Here is an 18,319-nt window from a genome sequence, read left to right as displayed (position 1 = left end):
TGTTTCACTTTCTTGCTCTCTTTTCCAACCAGTATTTATACATATACATTTTTGAGGTATAAGGAATCAGTGCTAATAAAAAAAATATAAAGTATCAAGAAATATTTTAAACAAACACAGTAATGCTGTTAGATATTTCACATTTTCAAAAGATTCACTCCATCCATGATCAGAAAAGTGTATTGTCCTGTGAAGAATTTCATGTAGCATTTATGTGCTCTACAATTCTTTTTGATAAAACCTTTAATTAGTGAACCGTAAGCGCACACCTCAAGGCAAAAATAATTTGAACTCATTTCTATATTTTAGGGTAATTTATCACACAAAAAAAAAAGCACTCAAGCACATTTAAGTATGTAATTAAGGCACCTTGTGCTGTGCTCGTTTAGATTATGAAACCCTTTTCATTTGATGCTGAAGCATATTTGTTTTCGTTCGCCCTTGGCTCCTCGCTTTTGTTCTTGCAGTATTGATTTCGCATTACACAACCCTCCCGTGTGCTCCGCTGGCGTTCCCCACTCGAAATCCCGCAGCAGGTGTGTGACGTTTGCAGCCTCCAAGCATTATAACGCGACGTCCTTCGGGCGAGCGACGTTTACGCTTGCTGATGCTTAGCTGGCAGTCTGATTATTATTATAGCCGAGCGCCGCTGACATCCAGCTCTAGAGGCAGCCTGGAGCTAATGTCATTCAGGACACACACACACACACACAGCGCAGAGGATTAAAACACAAAGTCTGGCTCATGCTTTCGAGGCACAGAGTCTACCCGTCAGCTTAAAATTGGAATCGGTCAGGTTAACCAGATCAATTACGATTCGATCCGTTTACCACAAGGTTTCTCTTTATTTATTCCTTTCAGTCTTTCTTCCAGTCAAGCATATAACTCGCCCAATAGCGCCTCAAATATCAAAGTGCATTTGGGCCCAAATTCAATCTTTGTGATGATATGTGAAATACTAAATGGAGTTTGTGGACTCCTGCCCATAAGTTCCATTTGTGCATATTGAACTTTTCCACATTTAGTCCCCATTTGTTGTTATAGTAGCCTCCACTTTTCTGGGAAGATGTTCCACTAGATTTTGGAGTGTGCTTAAGGAGATTTGTACTTATTCACCATGGTGTTTAGTAAAGTCAGGAACTGATGTCATCCCAAAGGTGTTCAATAGGGTTGAGGTCAGAGCTTTATAGCAGCAAATTTATAATAAATGCTAGCCAACATTTAAGTGTGCTATGTATCAGATTAGGCTACAAATAAAAAAAAAAAATGGCTGCCACGTATCTTGTGCAACGCTGATCGTCAGCCCTCAGCAACCAGATTTTAGAGGGAACCCATCCTCATCTTAGTGGCACCGAATGTCCATTTATTCATCCATATATCCAAACTCTCCAACTCCATCTATTGAGCTCATCCTATCCATCCATTCATCCATCCAAATCACATGTTCCACGGCACAATTATTTCTAATATTCATGTGCAAAAATAGACTTTTTTTCTCTTTAGACTTTTTTTCTTGGTAGTCAAATACACATTACAGAATGTATGTAAAGAATCGCAATTTGTATCCATTTCCAGGTGGCAGCATGTAAACCTAGCTACATTCCCCAGCATGTAGAACAGCACTATTACAGATTAGCTGCACGTTTGGTGCGCTGGAGCCACTCAGACGTCTCCGGCTCTATTGTTTAGATTTGTGCTGTTATGACAAGGCACCTCCTCATATCTGACCTTATACACACACACACACACACACACACACACACACATACACACTGTTTTCACAATGGCACCTTTAATTACACACTGACATTTTATAATCAGCTTGCCTTGAGACAGACACACTCATTCTTTTTGTGACGAGTTAATCAAGTAGATGTAAACATCATTCTGCCCCCTCATCACTTTGACACACCCACACACATTCTCTCTCTCTCTCTCTCTCTCTCTCTCTCTCTCTCTCTCTCTCTCTCTCTCTCTGACTCCTAATGCCTAAAATAGTAACTTAAACATTAGCATTTGATTGCATTCAGATATTAATTACCCTTTAATTACATACTGCTACAGAACATTAGAAAGTCATCTCAGGTTATTAATTAAGTATAATGGATAATTAATACATTACATACACATCAGAATAATACATTAGAATATTAAAGGATTATTATTAAGGATGTCTGCATAAATCCTGTTTTCACTTGGCACAAGTGTCATTCCATCAGTGCTTAGGAACCAACAGTAAATACCAGTGCTCACCTTTGTACTTCCTTCTCAAGCACACAATCGTCTACAGTTCTCCTCTTAGCGTTAAGGTTACTATGTTGGACCCCTAAAGTTGAAGAAGTTCCAGTAACGTCCTCCTGCTCCAGAAAGGGCACGTGCCACTGAAAGCGCCTCAAACGACTCGCCGCAGATTTGCCCAGTTTCACACAATTTCATGTTTGCTCTTTGATCTCACTCGCTGTCCATGATGAAATCGCAGACTTGGTAACCCACGTGGGTAGAATAGCAAGAGAAGCATTAATCATATTTCAAATGTTATCAAGCGAATAACAGCAGGATGCACATGCTTCTCTTTTCTCATATGTAATTTCTGTTGCCAGCTGTTTGAACAATAATGGCGGCATTTTGAGGTATTTTCAGAGGATAGTAAATCTATACTGCTTTACAAGCTGCACATTGACTGCTCTAAAATATATAGTATTGTCCCTTGAGGAGATCTATCTATCTATCTATCTATCTATCTATCTATCTATCTATCTATCTATCTATCTATCTATCTATCTATCTATCTCTATCTCTATCTCTATCTATCTATCTATCTCTCTATCTCTCTATCTCTCTATCTCTCTATCTATCTCTCTATCTATCTCTCTCTCTCTATCTATCTCTCTATCTATCTCTCTATATGGAATATATATTTCTAAGACAACTTCAATGCCTGCGCTTGTTTGACACATCAGAGCCGTGTTCGTCTACAACTGACTCGGAATCTGATCTTTTGGGGAATATCCACCTACACACTCGCAACCGGAGCGGCACTGGTTAAAGAAGTCTCGGAAGAGCAAAGTGTCATTACCGAAAAACCATTACAGTATTTATTTAGCAGTCATTAATTAACAGTGATTACGCCGAGCAGGACTGTTCATACATAATTAGCGATCGGGACGGAATAATGACTTTAATCTACTCTGATATCTAGGGTCTTCTTACATTCCGTGTCGTGTCTCTCTCTCTCTCTCTCTCTCTCTCTCTCTCTCTCTCTCTCTCTCTCTCTCTCTTTTTTTTTTTTTCTTTTTTTCCTTTTTCTCTGTAGCTCTCGATTGTGTCTTGACCGTATCTCTTTTCCATCTCTCTTTCCTTTTCAGAGGAGGGCTCTCGGAGGGGTTTCACGCGCGACCCGGCGCAGCTCCATGGGACGCTGTTGCGCACGGCCCTGAGGAAGAGCGTGCAGGGTTTTGGCTTCACCATCATAGGAGGAGACAGGCCCGACGAGTTCCTGCAGGTGAAGAACGTGCTGAGGGACGGCCCTGCGGCGCAGGACAACAAGATCACCCCTGGTGGGTTTGCTTTAATGTTAATCGACCCGGCGCTCACCGAAGTACCGTCATTGACGTATCTGTCGTGATTGACTGTTGGTGTCTTATACATGTACTAAAGGATGTGCTGTTGTTGGTAGCGGTGGACGAAATACACAAACCATGTAAAAGTAGAGATACATGAGGTAAAATATGACTCCTGAAACCCTGCCTTCAGTAAAAGTACAAAAGTATTTGCTTTCAAATGTGCTTAAGTATTCAAAGTACTATGATTTATTATGGCTATTATGTTCCTACTACTACGCTACTTTTTTCCCACGCTTTGAACCCCGCGGCTTATTTTTATGGATTTCTCCTGGGTTTTTCCCGGTTTCACAAACTTCAAGCTAAAAAACTGAGCTTCATAACATTAGACCAATGAAATTGCCGAACGGGTTCAGGCGAACCAATAAAACTATTTATATTAAATCAGATGCGCTCCCACTGAATCGGGCCGCACCACATCATAAATATGGATGATGTTCCTCTGACGTTTGACCTGCCGCTCACACGGACTGTCTACAGGAAATGCGAATCATTCGTCACGCTGAAAACAACCGGGCATGAAAACACACACTTCACCTGTGTTCTGAGCTGCACGGCATCGGGAGAAAAACTTCAACGATGGTGATTTTTAAACGCACGACAATGCCAAAAGAAAAACTCCAGAGAGAAATTGTTGTGAAATGAAGGAGAAAGACAGTGAACAATGACTTTCTTGGTAGGCTACTGTTTAGATACAAGCCTTTCATTAAAGCCTGTGTAAAGTTCATTAGTTTCAGTGTAGACTGAAATTATAGCTTATAGACAGGTGCGGCTTATTTATGTTAAATAAAAATCTTTGTCAAATTCAGTGGGTGCGGCTTATATTTGGGTGCGCTTAATAGTCCGGAAATTACGGTACTTAAAAATACAATCACACAAATAAGCACACGGGTGATGTGTCGAGTTCGAGTCAGTAGTTTCTTCCATCATTTATTCCTCTCAAAATGTTCTGCTTGCTGCTGAGCCGATGCTGAACTGTATGTTGGTGATAAATAGATACCATTTTCCATTAGGAAATATTATATGACTATAGAAATATTAGAACAGGAATTTATTCATTATATTTTTTTTCTCTCATTTGTTATTAGATGTCCATAGTAAGAGCTCGGGTCCCTGTTATCACTAGAGCAGCAAAGCAGTTTGTCTGAGAAAACCTCCAGCTGTACCTCAGACTGACACTGGAGATTACTTACTTTAAATTGTTCCATAAATGTATTTTCACAGAAGACCATCATATCCCCAACTATGGCCTTATGGGGGAATATAAACCTCGAAATCGACCCTGTCACAGCTACTGTTATTGACTATAAAACGTGTCCTGACTAATCAAAACTGAGAAAGCGATAGAAAGAAAGAAAGTGCTGACCTTTCATTTATCCGCGAATGCCAAATGCTGTGAATAATTGAAGGCTGTAATATAAGGAGCTCAAACATGTTGGTCACGTGGTGCACCGTTTTCTCTTTCAATAAGAAATTTGCTCTAATAGACAGTGTTTTTTTTTTTTTTTATTTCTATCATACCAGTCTGGCTTTCAGGCTGGGAAGATGTTCCACTAGATGTTTTATTGTGCCTGTGGAGTTTTGTGCTCATTTCCCTATAAAGTCAGGTACTTATGTAGGTGAAATGAAGAGGCCTGGAGTGCAGGCAGCGTTCACATTCATCTCAAAGTGTCCAGCAGGGATGAGATCAGAGTTCTATAGCAGGCCACCCAAGATCTTGAACCTTAGGCCATGCAAAGCCTCTGCGGAGCAGTCGTTGTGCTGAGATCAGCATTTTTATAAATCGCTTTTAAAAATGCTTTGTGTGATGTAGTAGGTGAGAAGAGCAGTGTGTATCAGTATTAGCAGTTTTATGGTGTTAATGGTTACAAATACACACACCGGCCCTTTAAGATGATGTCAGCGATGTTTGTGAAATGGGATGAGGCAGGGCGGGATGTCAGCAGGTTTCTGAGCGCTCTCTGGAAGGTGGCACTTCCGACACTACTCTCGGCTTTGAAAAAAACCCGCAGTAGTCAACGCTTTGTCTGAACTTTCTCCTAAATCTGAATCGAGCCGATCAGTGTGGAAGCTGGTAGTGAGATCTGATCTGCAGGTAAAATGACCATCTCTTGAGGTGATGTATACAACAGAGTATCAGTGTAATATATGTACTTAAGGAGATATATAGACAGAGTAAGTGTAATATAGTGTGTGTGTGTGTGTGTGTGTGTGTGTATAAATAAAACCAGTATTTGTTGTCAAAATCCCATCGTTTCCTCATAGGTGAAGTGTAGAGGGAGATTTGGCTCCCGTTGGCTTCTCGGACCTGATTAGTTTAATAACAGGTTCCTGTAATGCAAATCACACGCTTGTATTAATGCCCTCGTTCTATTGTGATAGGATTTCCATAGTAACAACACGTTACTGGTAACAGGAGCGCTCTATCATAATCTAAGTGTCGTAAACTATAAACATAATCTAAAATAATCACCATCTGAGTTTCAAAACAAACAGAATGAGAATGAACAAAGCCAAATGTATTATAAATACGGGATTTTCTTTTCATATTCATTATTCATTCACATTCATTCTTTCTAAAATAATTTTACTGTCCCTTTTTTAAATTTCTTTTTGTATTATGTCTTTTTTAACAATTTTTAAATGATACATCATTCCAGAATATTCTGCTCGTACTTTAGTCCTGTGGTTTTTATTCTATTCGAATTGAGGCTGATTGAAGGAGTCTCCAGTGATCAAGCAGGAAAAACTTATTGACACACCATTATCTTCTAAACAGAGCAGTTCACTGGTTTACCATAAAATCTTTTTTTCGCATTATTACCTTCCAAGAGGTTGATTGCAGCATGTAAAAAAGTTATTATAGAACGTAATTGAATAAGTGAGAAATTACACTCGTAATCAGTGCTGTAATAAAATCTGAATGAAACAGTCAATGATAGTAACCTCTGAGGCGATAACACCGACCCTGGTGTTGAATCATTTCCTTCAAAAGCACCCCAGGTCATGCTGTAGAGTTTGTATTCCTTGCATCATTTTTATGCAGATTATTATTATTTTTTTTTTTTATCATTCAATTGGCTTGTTGCTCTGCTCCACGAACACCACAGTCATATTTTTCCTGACGGAAACTTTTGACAGCAGCGACTTAAAACAGCTTCCTTCCTTCCCTTACTTTTTCCTATCCACCAACTGTGGAGCTGATAAACATCCACACCCACTAGATGCAGACTTTCCAGTCTTTGTTCTGGAAAAACATGCTTTGGTGAAATGTGTGTGTTCCAGCGTCTCCAGGACTGTTTGTATTTGACACAAACACAATCTCACACCATCTAACAATGACTCATTTGTGTAGGTGTGGTTTAGGAAGTCTTATTTCGAAGGTGGTAGCTCAGTGGTTAAGGCATCGGACTCTCTATTGGAAGGTCACAAGTTTAAATTCCAGCAGCACCAATGCAGTTTTAATGGAGATTACATTTTTATTTATTTTTTATTTTTTTGCATCTGAGCAAAACAAATGAAGCAACGTATTTTTTCCATTTTGCAGCAGGAATGGATCTTTTTTGCTCCAGGCTCGTTCTGTTTGTCGAGTTAGTGAAGGGAATGAGAGATCTTTTCTCAACAAGTCATTTGGGTCGGAAATAAGTGTTTGCAGTAACACACACTTGAAGCAAGATGCTTTTTCTGAATGCATGTAGTTGTACACAGCCTGATTGGCTGGTGTCACAATTACCCACTTCCTCACCCGCTTTCTACATTCTCTACACTGTTAACTGCACGGCTGCATCATAGTATTTTGACCTGTAATTATGATGCACCTTATATGTTTTTTGTTTGTATTTACGCCATTGTGGCAGAAGCCCTTATTTATATAACTGGGCCGTTTAAATGTAAGAGTATCTGGATTCTACATTACGTGTGCTAGCGTGCTCTTCCTCTTTTTTTTTCTTTCCCTCCCTCCATTTTATTAACTTTTTTTATTTTGTCTTCCGTCTCATATTTACTCAAAAGCTATTTTTAGTTTGTTCTCGAGTTCACTGACTCCTGGCTCGTCAAGCTGCTCTGCTGTGTGTCAAAGCGTTTGTGGTGTAAGTTGTTAACTCGGATAAATCGCACACGTCCTTTTTTCATTTTGTTACGCTTGTATTGCATATACATTTAAAAAAAAAAAAGAACATAATATCCCTTCATATATCATCTTATATTGTGTCAATGGAGCAAAATTGACCGAGCCCTCTGGGGGAGGACGATAGCACAATCATATCTCTGTTTCTGTGTGTCACGGTGACATTTAAAGAGTCTGAGCTCAAGTATTAGGAGGAGGACGGATAGTGCTGTCCTCTGAATTTGCATCGAATGTGTTTTATGTCTCGAAGGAAGCTCACTAGGTGGACTAGCTACTCGGAATGTGTTCCTCAGTGTGGAATGCATAGATTTGCGGTGCAACGCATTGAAATAGCATCCTTTCCAGATTCTCACGTCATACCCCGTATTTCCGGGACAGAGAGTGTGTGTCTGCGTGGACATAGATCAGGATTAATTATAATGAAGGAATACATGTTAACGCTGTAGGAACGGATCGGCACGTACACACATACACACACGTGCGCGCGTGCTAACACACATCATTCTGCAGGTTGATTCTTGCCTCGACCAATCACAGCGAGTTATTCAAATGAAGATCTTGCATGACCTAGATAAAGAGAATTTCGAACAGGGTGAAAAATTGTGTGTGTGTGTGTGTGTGTGTGAGTGTGTGTGTGTGTGTGCAGTTGGGTTTTTTGTAGTGCATTGCTTATGGTAAAATAAGGAACATTAAAATAAAAATAAGCAAAATAAGTAATTTTTAAAATGTAAATAAATCTCTAAAAATAATTTTTTAATCAAATATTTGAATGTGCAGTAAATTAATATTTTAACGGATCACTTGTGTTTACATTTTTAAAACTTTATTATATTACATTTTTATGCAACATTTAGACTGAAACTGGATTTCTTTTTACCCTGTGCAATCTATTTATCTTTGGAATTTATTTATTTATTGTTTATTAAGCTAATGAAATAAATCATTTACTTTACTTATTTATTTATTTATTTATTTATTTATTTATTTATTTATTTATTTTTCTCCTCCTCTTTGTAACAGGGGACGTCATCGTGGACATCAACGGCACGTGCGTGCTCGGTAAAACCCACGCCGATGTGGTGCAGATGTTCCAGTCAGTGTCCGTAAACCAGTACGTGGACATGGTGCTGTGCCGAGGTTACCCACTTCCCGAGGACGCCGGAGACGAGGCAGCGGGGGACGCCGCGGCCGCGCCTCCGGCTGACAGGCAGCCCCTCGTACTCGACGGGAGGCAGGAGGACACCTCTGAACTCACGCTGCTGCAGCCCGAGTTGGTGAACGTTGTGCTGGCGAAGGGGCCGAGCGGATTCGGGTTCGCCATCGCCGACTGCCCGCTGGGTCAGAAGGTCAAGATGATCCTGGACGCCCAGTGGTGCCGTGGCCTGCTCAAAGGCGACGTGATTAAAGAGATCAACCGCAAGAACGTGCAAACTCTGAGCCACACACAGGTGGTGGACATCCTCAAAGAACTGCCCCTCGGCTCCGAGGTCAACGTGCTGGTGCTGAGAGGAGGTAAGAACCAGGAATGTGTTCGAATTACACACTATGAAAGCAATAGGGTGGATTTTATCAAGCTGAATTCTCTAAACTGATTGGTCAGAAGATGCACTAAATGCATTTTCTGATAATAAACAGATTAAAGTGAAGCTACACTATATGGGCAAAAGTTTGTGGACACCTGAAAATAAGATTCATGTGCTTTCTGAACATCCAGTTCCACATTTAGTCTGGATTTGCTGTTATGAAAAGCTCCACTCTTTAGAAAAGATGTTCCACTAGATTTTGGAGTTGTTAGTAAAGTCAGGTACTGATGGAGGTGAGGAGGCCTGGGGGTGCAGTCAGCATTCCAGTTTCTTCCAAATGTGTTCAGTGAGGTTGAGATCAGAGCTCTATAGCAGGAGATCTTCCAATCCAACCCATGCGAGGCATATCCTCCTGTGATGGATGGATGGATAGATGGAGAGAAAGAGCATCAGATAAGCAGGATGGATGGACTGGTTCCAGTGGCAAGAAATTTACTGCACCCCTCTAAAGAAGTGAAGTCGGGATACAAGGTGTAAGAGACGCCACAATAACAAACAGGAGAACAATGATGACCGTGTCGTTCTCTCCATGAGTTGCACTTTCGAGCACATAACGCGCCGACGCTCTCTTCGGCACCTTCACACGGACCACTCGCACGGTACACCGGCGCCCTCACCTTTTGTCAAAGCGTCTCGCGAGAGCCTGACAGACTGCTAAGTATTTAGCGAGAGAACACAAGAACGCGATACGTTTGTGCCTGAGAAAGAGAAAAAGGTGCTGATCGCAACACGTACAGAGAGGTGAGACGTGACACGAGCGATGGGAGGGACAGGTGTGTAAAGATGGAGAACAACGCATTCCTGTTTCAGAGGTACAAACTCTCTGCTCTGAAACAGCAGTATCGGCTAAAGGAGAGGGACTGGGGCACTGGCGTCATTAGTTTAATGACAATAGTAATGGCGACACGGATGATAAACACTCGGAGCCGCATCCTCATCCTTAATTACGCTCGAAGCAGGCGTGGCAGGTTTAATGTTTAATGGCCAGTCTTAGAGAAGCACTTTGTAATTTTTATAGCAGGCCACTGCACGTGAGCTGAATTCTAATAGTAATAAAAAGCTTAAAGGGCCCTGACACGCCGACCAAATTGACCCCACCTGCCTCCATGGGCACCATGGCAGTTGCCTGGAAAGCATTTACTGGGATGCTCCCAGTATTACCAATCGCATACATTTTATTTATCTCGCACTTTTAACAGTGGACGTTGTCACAAAGCAGATTTGACAGAAATAAATAAATTAAGAATATACATATTGAATTCATAAATTAGTCCCTATATGTTTATTCATCACGTGTGAGTCAAGTCGGATTTATTGTCATTCCAACCAGTTCACAGTGAAACAAAACATTTCCCCAGGACCAAAGTTCCACATCAGACAACATTAATTAACAAAACTAACAACAAAACATGTCTAAAACAGTAACACAGCGGTGAAGGTGCGGAGGGAACAACTTTTTGAAATATGAGGAAGACATCTTGAGAGGAACCAGACTCAAAAAGAAACTCATCATCTAGGTTTGACCTCAAGTCTATAGTTCTCTCATTGTAGAGGTTCTTCCCCATAGGACACTTGAGTGCAAATCTGTTTGTGGCAATTATAATTATATAATTATATAATAATAAGCTAAAGATTAATTTCATGCAATTAAAGAGTTAAAAAAGCTCATCATTATTGCTCCACTAGGGGGCACAAGATAAAAGAGGGGAACAAATGGAAGGCACAATAAACTCAACTGACTACTGACAATTAGGGATGAGAAGATCGGATCATTTTAGTGACTTGGTTGTTTGAATCTCTTTCATTAGAATAAACACATCTTTTTTCTGAGTCATTTAGTTCATTTCGTTCCTTTAATTATCTTCATAACGTGTGTATATGTGTGTGTTATATATATATATATATATATATATATATATATATATATATATATATACTTAACACCATGTATGTAATAAGTCCTTCCACCTCCATGTTTGTCTGTGGGGGGTAAGGCAGGTTGCTAACATCTTCTCTCCTGGTCTCCATCTTATACAAGTTCTTCTGTTAAAGCCACAAATGTCAAATTTGGACTAATCAGTCTACAGAGGTTTCCTCCAGTCATCCACTGTCCAATTCTTGTGTATTTTGCATATAAACAAAAAGGAACATGCACGTGTCTCGTGTCTCGTACAGACTTGTAGACTCACTCATACAAGAAAAAAGTTCATGCTTTAAAGTACTTTTTAACGTTTCCTTTACCTGGCTGATTTCCTGCTGTGGACGGTAACCAGGCATGACCAGCTTGTAGCCTCTGAGGCAGAGCATGAATGTTTACACAAACGTGGTTAATAGATAAAGCACTTGACTGGACCGGGTAAGTCACCTGACTGCATTTGACCCCAGTGTTTACATATTCAATTATTCAACCACAAAAATGCGTCTAGGTTCTTTGTGAAACCGGATCTTCATCTGTCTCTCACACACACACACACACACACACACACACACACACACACACACACACACTGAGAGTTCAGTAGTTTATGAATCATGCCATTCCTTTTCAGTATTACACACTTAGTGTGGAGAATACTGCCACTTAGTGGTGCGTCAGCCCGGATTTCCATAACACACTAAATTCTAAATACAATAGCTTGTATTCATATATATACAAAATATATTCCCAGTAGGATCCGACCATCTTGAATTCAATTGACTTTCATCTGCTACATACAGCAAACCATAGTGACAAAGCAAAAGCATCTTGTTTTGTTCCTAAACGATAAAGTTAAAAAAACTAAAATCTCTTGTTCAGATAAGTACTGAGTGCATTGCCTGAGGGAAAACTAAATTGAGCTCAGGTGCAGCTTGTTTGCATCGATCACCTTGAGATGCTTCTAGAACTTGACCGAAGTCCAACTGTGCCTAATGCAACTGATTGGACATGATTTATAAAGGCACACACCTGTGTGTAGAAGACCTACGATTCGCAGCACGTGCCAGATCGAAATGTGAGGCGTGAGCAAGGATGTACAACAGTCTTTAAAGCTTCGAACACTGAACTGAGCACTGTGAACAAGCTTGGAAGCACCAGGAGTCTTGCTGGAAATGATCGTACAGCCAAGCTTAATAAATAGGTTAGAAAGACTGTGGTCTGGGAAGTACCCAATGACCCTCTAATAGATTTTAAGTCTTTAGAATAGGTAGGAGAACATTCTGGAAGGACATCTAACTATATGGACAAAATTTGTGGACATGAAAGCATTAATAAAGTCAGGTACTGATGTAGAAGAGGTGAGGGGGCAGTCAGAGTTCCAGTTCATCCCAAAGGTGTTGAGGTTGAGGTCAGAGCTCTATAGCAGGCCACTCAAGATCTTCCACTACAACTCATAAACTATATGTTCATGGAGCTGGTTTTGTGCGCAGGAGCATTGACACGCTGGTACAGGATGGGTCTTCTAGTTCAACTGAAGGGAAAATGTCATGCTACCGCATTCAAAGACATAAATCTTTAATTAATATAGTGTTTATCAGAAGAACTAGAAAGTGATTTTATGACTAGGCACTTATAGAATAATAAAAAACTTTAGGTTTTAAACCCCAATCACCTAAGCGCTACACCTGGAAAAACTAATTTGGCTAATACATACATACATATGTATATATATGTATATATGTGTATATATGTGTGTGTGTGTGTGTGTGTGTGTATATATATATATATATATATATATATATATATATATATATATATATATATATATATATATATATATATATATATTTTTTTTTTTTTTTTTATTTATTATGAAGCATGGTGATGGCAGCATCAAACTATGGGCTGTTTTCGCACTGTCATTGCTCAGGTTTTAAACAAGGCCCTTAATGTTCAACTTCACATTTTTATAAATGACAAATGTAATCTATGCCAAATGCTGCAAATATTGTCGAACGCCAGCTGAACAAAGTGTGCAAAAAACAAAGGGGTGTGAATCTTTTCCGAATGGTAAATATTATTTGTATGACTATAATTTTACAGCATTACCAGCTTCTTGTGCATGTCTGACCCTCTTCATATTGGTGTCAGTTCTTCTCTCATGCTCTAATCCACAAGCTTTTAAATCTTTTAGACCCCCCCCCCCCACTCATCGCTTCTCTCTAGTTCTCTGTTCTTTCTCCCCTTCTGACTTCCTTCATTCTCGTTCTATATCTTACTCATTCGCTCTCTCCCTCCCGCAGGTCAGACGTCTCCTGTGAAGTCTCTGAAGCCCGTAAGTTCATCGAACCACTTTTAATCACAGAATTGTTGGGAGCGAACGCACACACACGCTTCAGGGTTGGGAGTTTAATGATATCGGGCCACGCTCCTAATGACGGCGCGTGTGCAGAATAATGAATCGGCTGCGCCGTACAGAGCTAGGGCTCGACATTGCGCTGCATTATTCACTGACTACTAATTTTCAAGGCTTTGTTCGTGCAGCGTTATCGATGCACGTTAGAGTCGTGGGGTGAAATTTTTGCATCTGAAGCACAAGCTTTAATCACATTATTAAAGCAGCTGTATGTACATTTTTGATATTACTGCCCAACAAACCTCTGTGATAAACATATAGACACCTAAAAACCCTTCCTGAGATGCCCGAGCTTAAAAAATAATGTTTTTGTGTTAGTGTGCCACAGCAATGCCCATGCCAGCGACCCAGAAGCATGAAGGAACCACCAGCACGATAAGCACGGATTCCCCAAGTCCTGTTGAGCCTCTCCCTCAGACGCATCCTCAGACGCTCCCTCAGATGCTCCCTCAGACTCTTCCACAAGCTCCACCCCAGTCGCTGCCCTTCCCTCCTAACATAGCACGCTCCAACTCGCCCAAACTGGACCCATCCGAACTCTACCTCAAGTCCAAAGCCATGCTTGACAGCAAGCGTGAGTAGCATTCGCATACATTTCCATTTTACGGCGTTTAGCACGCGCCCTTTTCCAGCGCGACGTACTAAAGCAATGGGTCCCTAATATTAATAATATTAATAATTAATCTGTTGGTGTGAATTTATAAAAAAAATTTTATCGACACTGGCATCTCCAGTTTGTCCAATACATGCTGGGAATTTATCCACCGATCTGGTTGGTCCATTTGAGTAAGGTAAGGTGATGAGGGAATACTACAGAACTACATTCCACCTTCCAGCCAATCAGAATCTAATATTCAGACAGGCCATGGTGTAAAAGTTAGTACACCGTAGTTGACTCTTGACCTCGTAACACTGTATTTTCGTCTCTGCAGCTGCCAACACCAAGGAAGTAGATGTGTTTATTAAAAGGAACCAGGAGTCTGGTTTTGGCTTCAGGGTTCTGGGCGGAGAAGGAGCAGATCAGCCAGTGAGTGATGTCATCATCTGGTATATTTTTTAACATGAAATGAAGCGGACATGCATATGACCAGCTACTACTGTTCCAGCTAGCGTTAGATCTGTGTCCTCAGTCATTCAATATACATCAGTCAGTGTTCCTAAGGAAAATTATTCAAGCACTCATTCTTTTTCTCTCTCCCTCTCCACAGGTGTACATCGGTGCTATCGTTCCGCTGGGCGCCGCGGAGAAGGACGGGCGTCTGCGGGCAGGCGATGAGCTCATGTGTATCGACGGCGTTCCCGTGAAAGGAAAATCCCACAAGCAGGTCCTGGAGCTGATGACCAACGCCGCACGCAACGGCCAGGTCATGCTCACCGTGCGCAGGAAGCTCGTCTACGCAGGTGTGTGTTCAGTGCACACACTCGTTCACGTACGAAACCACTGCATACTGAGGGAACGACTGTCTGGTTTACCAAGAAAGCAAGCACTTCTCGTAAATTGCTGTGGTTTCGCCACCGATAGAACAAAACGGATTTAGAATGCTGAACGAGACAGAAGGAGGAATGAACGCATGAGTGAATACAAAAAGGATGGAGGGATCTGAAAGCACAAGTGACAAATCATATTTAAATGTTAATTTTAATGAAATGTAAAGTAAAATGTGGTGTATGTATTAAAAGTGTTTATTTTAAATGACTTCCTGTGCGATACCACATTGAGCAAACAGAACCGACTCGATTCTCGTAACTGAGTTAATGAGTATTAATGGGTTTGGCTGATGCTAAATGTGTTTTTTTTTTTTTTTCCCCCCGTATGCAGAAGGAAGAGAGGATGAGGGTGGACAGTCGCAAGCAACTCCCCCTCAGGTTAACGGCTCTCCCAGACATCCTCAGGCGGACGCCGCTCCAGTTCTGTCCCAGCCGGAGGTCTACGAGGTCATGCTGCAGCGTAAAGACAACGAGGGCTTCGGCTTCGTCATCCTTACCTCAAAGAACAAACCGCCACCAGGAGGTGAGAGGCACGACGACACCTTTGAGACGTCTTCTCTTTTGAAGCGCGATCTATACTTTTTTTTTTAATCCTTTTAGAGTTGTGGTGTTGTGTAGCTATAAACAGAGTTTCTTTTAAAAACAAATATTCTCTGCTTAACTTTTGTCTATCTTACAGCTTTGTGTGTAGATAGATAGATCGATAGATCGATCGATCGATCCTGTGAATATTATAATCATATAATTTGCATGTATATGGATCGTCGAGAAGAATTCATCCGCGCTCTTCTCCCTGTTCAGTAATTCCTCATAAGATTGGAAGGATCATCAAGGGCAGCCCTACGGAACGCTCCGGAAGGCTGAAAGTGGGCGACCGCATCTCGGCCGTCAACGGCCAGTGCATCGTGGACCTCTCGCACAACGACATAGTGCAGCTGATCAAGCAGGCTGGCAACACTGTCACTCTCACCGTGCTTCCTGAAGAAGGTGAGGAAATCCGAATTTTTGATTCCTGGAAAGAGTTGGATATATTTCTAAGGATTTATTTCTGCATTGCACAAGCCTGCTTCAACAATTTGTGCATGTGAGCATGACGCCAATGGTGGTCCTGTTTATTTTTCAGAGCACAGCGGCCCTCCATCAGCCAGCAGTTCAGCCAAGCAAAGCCCAGTGGCTCAGCACAAAGCCATGGGACAGCAGCCTGCTAACCGTGATGACGGGTACAAGACCAATGCACAATGCCCACACACTAACACACACTCCTATCTGACAGAACGTAAGAAGCATCCTGACTAATACGTTCTTAGTGGCACTTTTTTTTTTTTTAACCCCTACATACCATCTCACCAACTCCAAATAGTCTCGCCTTCAGAAGCTTTTTCTTCATTCATAGCAACTCACACGGCCTTGTATGTTCAGTTAGCTTCTCTGTGTGAAGAAGATAAATATACTTCGGGATACTTACCTCCCTCCCAATGTAGAACCCATATTTAAATGGTTACGGTCTCATCTCATCAAAAAAATATATATATTTCTGAGGGTTTTGGGGTTCTTCTGAAATCATCGATTAACTGAGGTCTACAAAAAAATGCTTTAAACTACAAAATATATTGTGGGTAGATACATAAGAGGTGATATCAAAAAGTTTCAAGATTAGCTCTGTTGACAAGAAAGTACTTTCTTTAACCACATTTACACATGATCGCCAGCGTTTCCGCCACTTCTGACACGTGTCCTGGAAGTCTTTTTTCGAAGCGTGTCAAGCTCCTTCTGCTATTCGCACCAAGTCTCCGCAGTGGCGTCAAAACCACGACCTTTGAGCCGGATCTTCATCTTAGAGACGTGGGTGAGAGGAAGCCAAATCTGGCGAGAAGGGCGGGTGCGGAAGTGAGATCACGTTTCCGGTAAGAAAGTGTGAGGAGAGCTTGGTGACAAGGTGCACACGTGGTCAGAACAGAAGACGCGGTAACACACGTGGTCAGAATAGCACCAGTCGCAGTGCTCCCAATGTACACAGGACGATGTCTTTTGGTGCACTGACTTATGGAGGTCGGTGCTTCCTGTGACTATGCGTGCAGCCTTGTGCTGCCATCTGTTGGCGCGTTACAAAACTGGTCTCGAAACTTTTTGATAATAAAAAGATAAAAATGTATGATTTGATTAAAATTAGCTGGAATAGAATGAATATCCAACCCAAAAGCACAATGCAAATACCAAAAACGTACCGATAATTCTGATATAAGTTTTGTTTCCGTATTTTTTTTTCTTCTTAGAAACGGCCCCAAGACAGAAGAGAGAGAAGAGGGCATGGTCTGGGGTAACTACAAATCCCTTCCCAAGAACGAGTCGGGCAACACGTTGACCTCAAACACCAAGCAGGTAACACTGGATGCAGTGCATTCTTTCAACATTGATATAAAAGACCCCTACATTATCATGTTGACATGATGTTTGCAAGATTAAATGTTGTACATCTACAAAGTGATTTTCATCTGCTTTCTGGAAGAAAAATACAACTTTTGCCATTATCATTATTATCCAGTCAGATATGAGCAGATATCTGCCCGGTAATCACTCTGATCAGCAGTAATGATGTAAAAATTCGTTACTGTACTCAAGTGGCTTTTTTGCGTGTCTGTGCTTTTCTGAAGGATTCCCATTTGGGGAGATTTTGACTTTAATTTCAGTCAAATATCTTACTTTTAACTCAAGTTGTTCCTTTTTATTTATTTATCTTCATTAGGTGACGTGGCAAAAATTATAATAGGAACATTATAGCCATAATAAATCACAGTACTTTGGATACTTAAGTATATTTGAGTGATATTTGACCTCGTGTTCCTCTCCTTCAACTCGAGTTCATGGTGTGTGCAATTCATCCACCACTGGTAAAATTGGAAGGATTTAAAGGGACGGTATTGGGACAATATTATTATTATATTTATGTTGTGTGTGTGTGTGTGTGTGTGTGTGTATACGTGTCAGGGTTGTTTCCTGGTGGAGCTGGAGAGAGGGCTGCGTGGCTTTGGCTTTAGTTTACGGGGAGGGAAGGAGTACAACATGGGCCTGTTCATCCTGAGACTGGCCGAGGATGGCCCGGCACTGAAGGATGGCAGAATTCACGTGAGTGACCTGTTCTGGTGACTGATCCCATACAGTAGACATTAA

At 41.2% G+C, this 18,319-nt stretch overlaps 1 protein-coding gene across 3 annotated transcripts in view; it reads left to right on the top strand.

Annotated features, from left to right (window-relative positions):
• Window positions 1-18,319, top strand: part of magi3a (membrane associated guanylate kinase, WW and PDZ domain containing 3a) — a 129,997-nt gene that overhangs the window by 105,479 nt on the left and 6,199 nt on the right. For all 3 annotated transcript variants that reach the window (XM_046869206.1, XM_046869209.1, XM_046869207.1), the window contains 11 exons: window positions 3,366-3,557; window positions 8,767-9,258; window positions 13,551-13,582; window positions 13,982-14,237; window positions 14,596-14,690; window positions 14,872-15,064; window positions 15,483-15,674; window positions 15,953-16,138; window positions 16,275-16,371; window positions 17,425-17,530; window positions 18,137-18,274. In XM_046869206.1, the coding sequence (XP_046725162.1) occupies window positions 3,366-3,557; window positions 8,767-9,258; window positions 13,551-13,582; window positions 13,982-14,237; window positions 14,596-14,690; window positions 14,872-15,064; window positions 15,483-15,674; window positions 15,953-16,138; window positions 16,275-16,371; window positions 17,425-17,530; window positions 18,137-18,274 (1,979 nt within the window). The remainder of the gene's footprint in view (window positions 1-3,365; window positions 3,558-8,766; window positions 9,259-13,550; window positions 13,583-13,981; window positions 14,238-14,595; window positions 14,691-14,871; window positions 15,065-15,482; window positions 15,675-15,952; window positions 16,139-16,274; window positions 16,372-17,424; window positions 17,531-18,136; window positions 18,275-18,319) is intronic.

Source organism: Silurus meridionalis, chromosome 16 (genome assembly GCF_014805685.1).
Source record: "Silurus meridionalis isolate SWU-2019-XX chromosome 16, ASM1480568v1, whole genome shotgun sequence".
NCBI classification, from domain to species: domain Eukaryota; kingdom Metazoa; phylum Chordata; class Actinopteri; order Siluriformes; family Siluridae; genus Silurus; species Silurus meridionalis.
The sequence above is the reverse complement of the archived record's forward strand: the minus strand, read 5'-3'. Positions and strand labels throughout refer to the sequence as shown.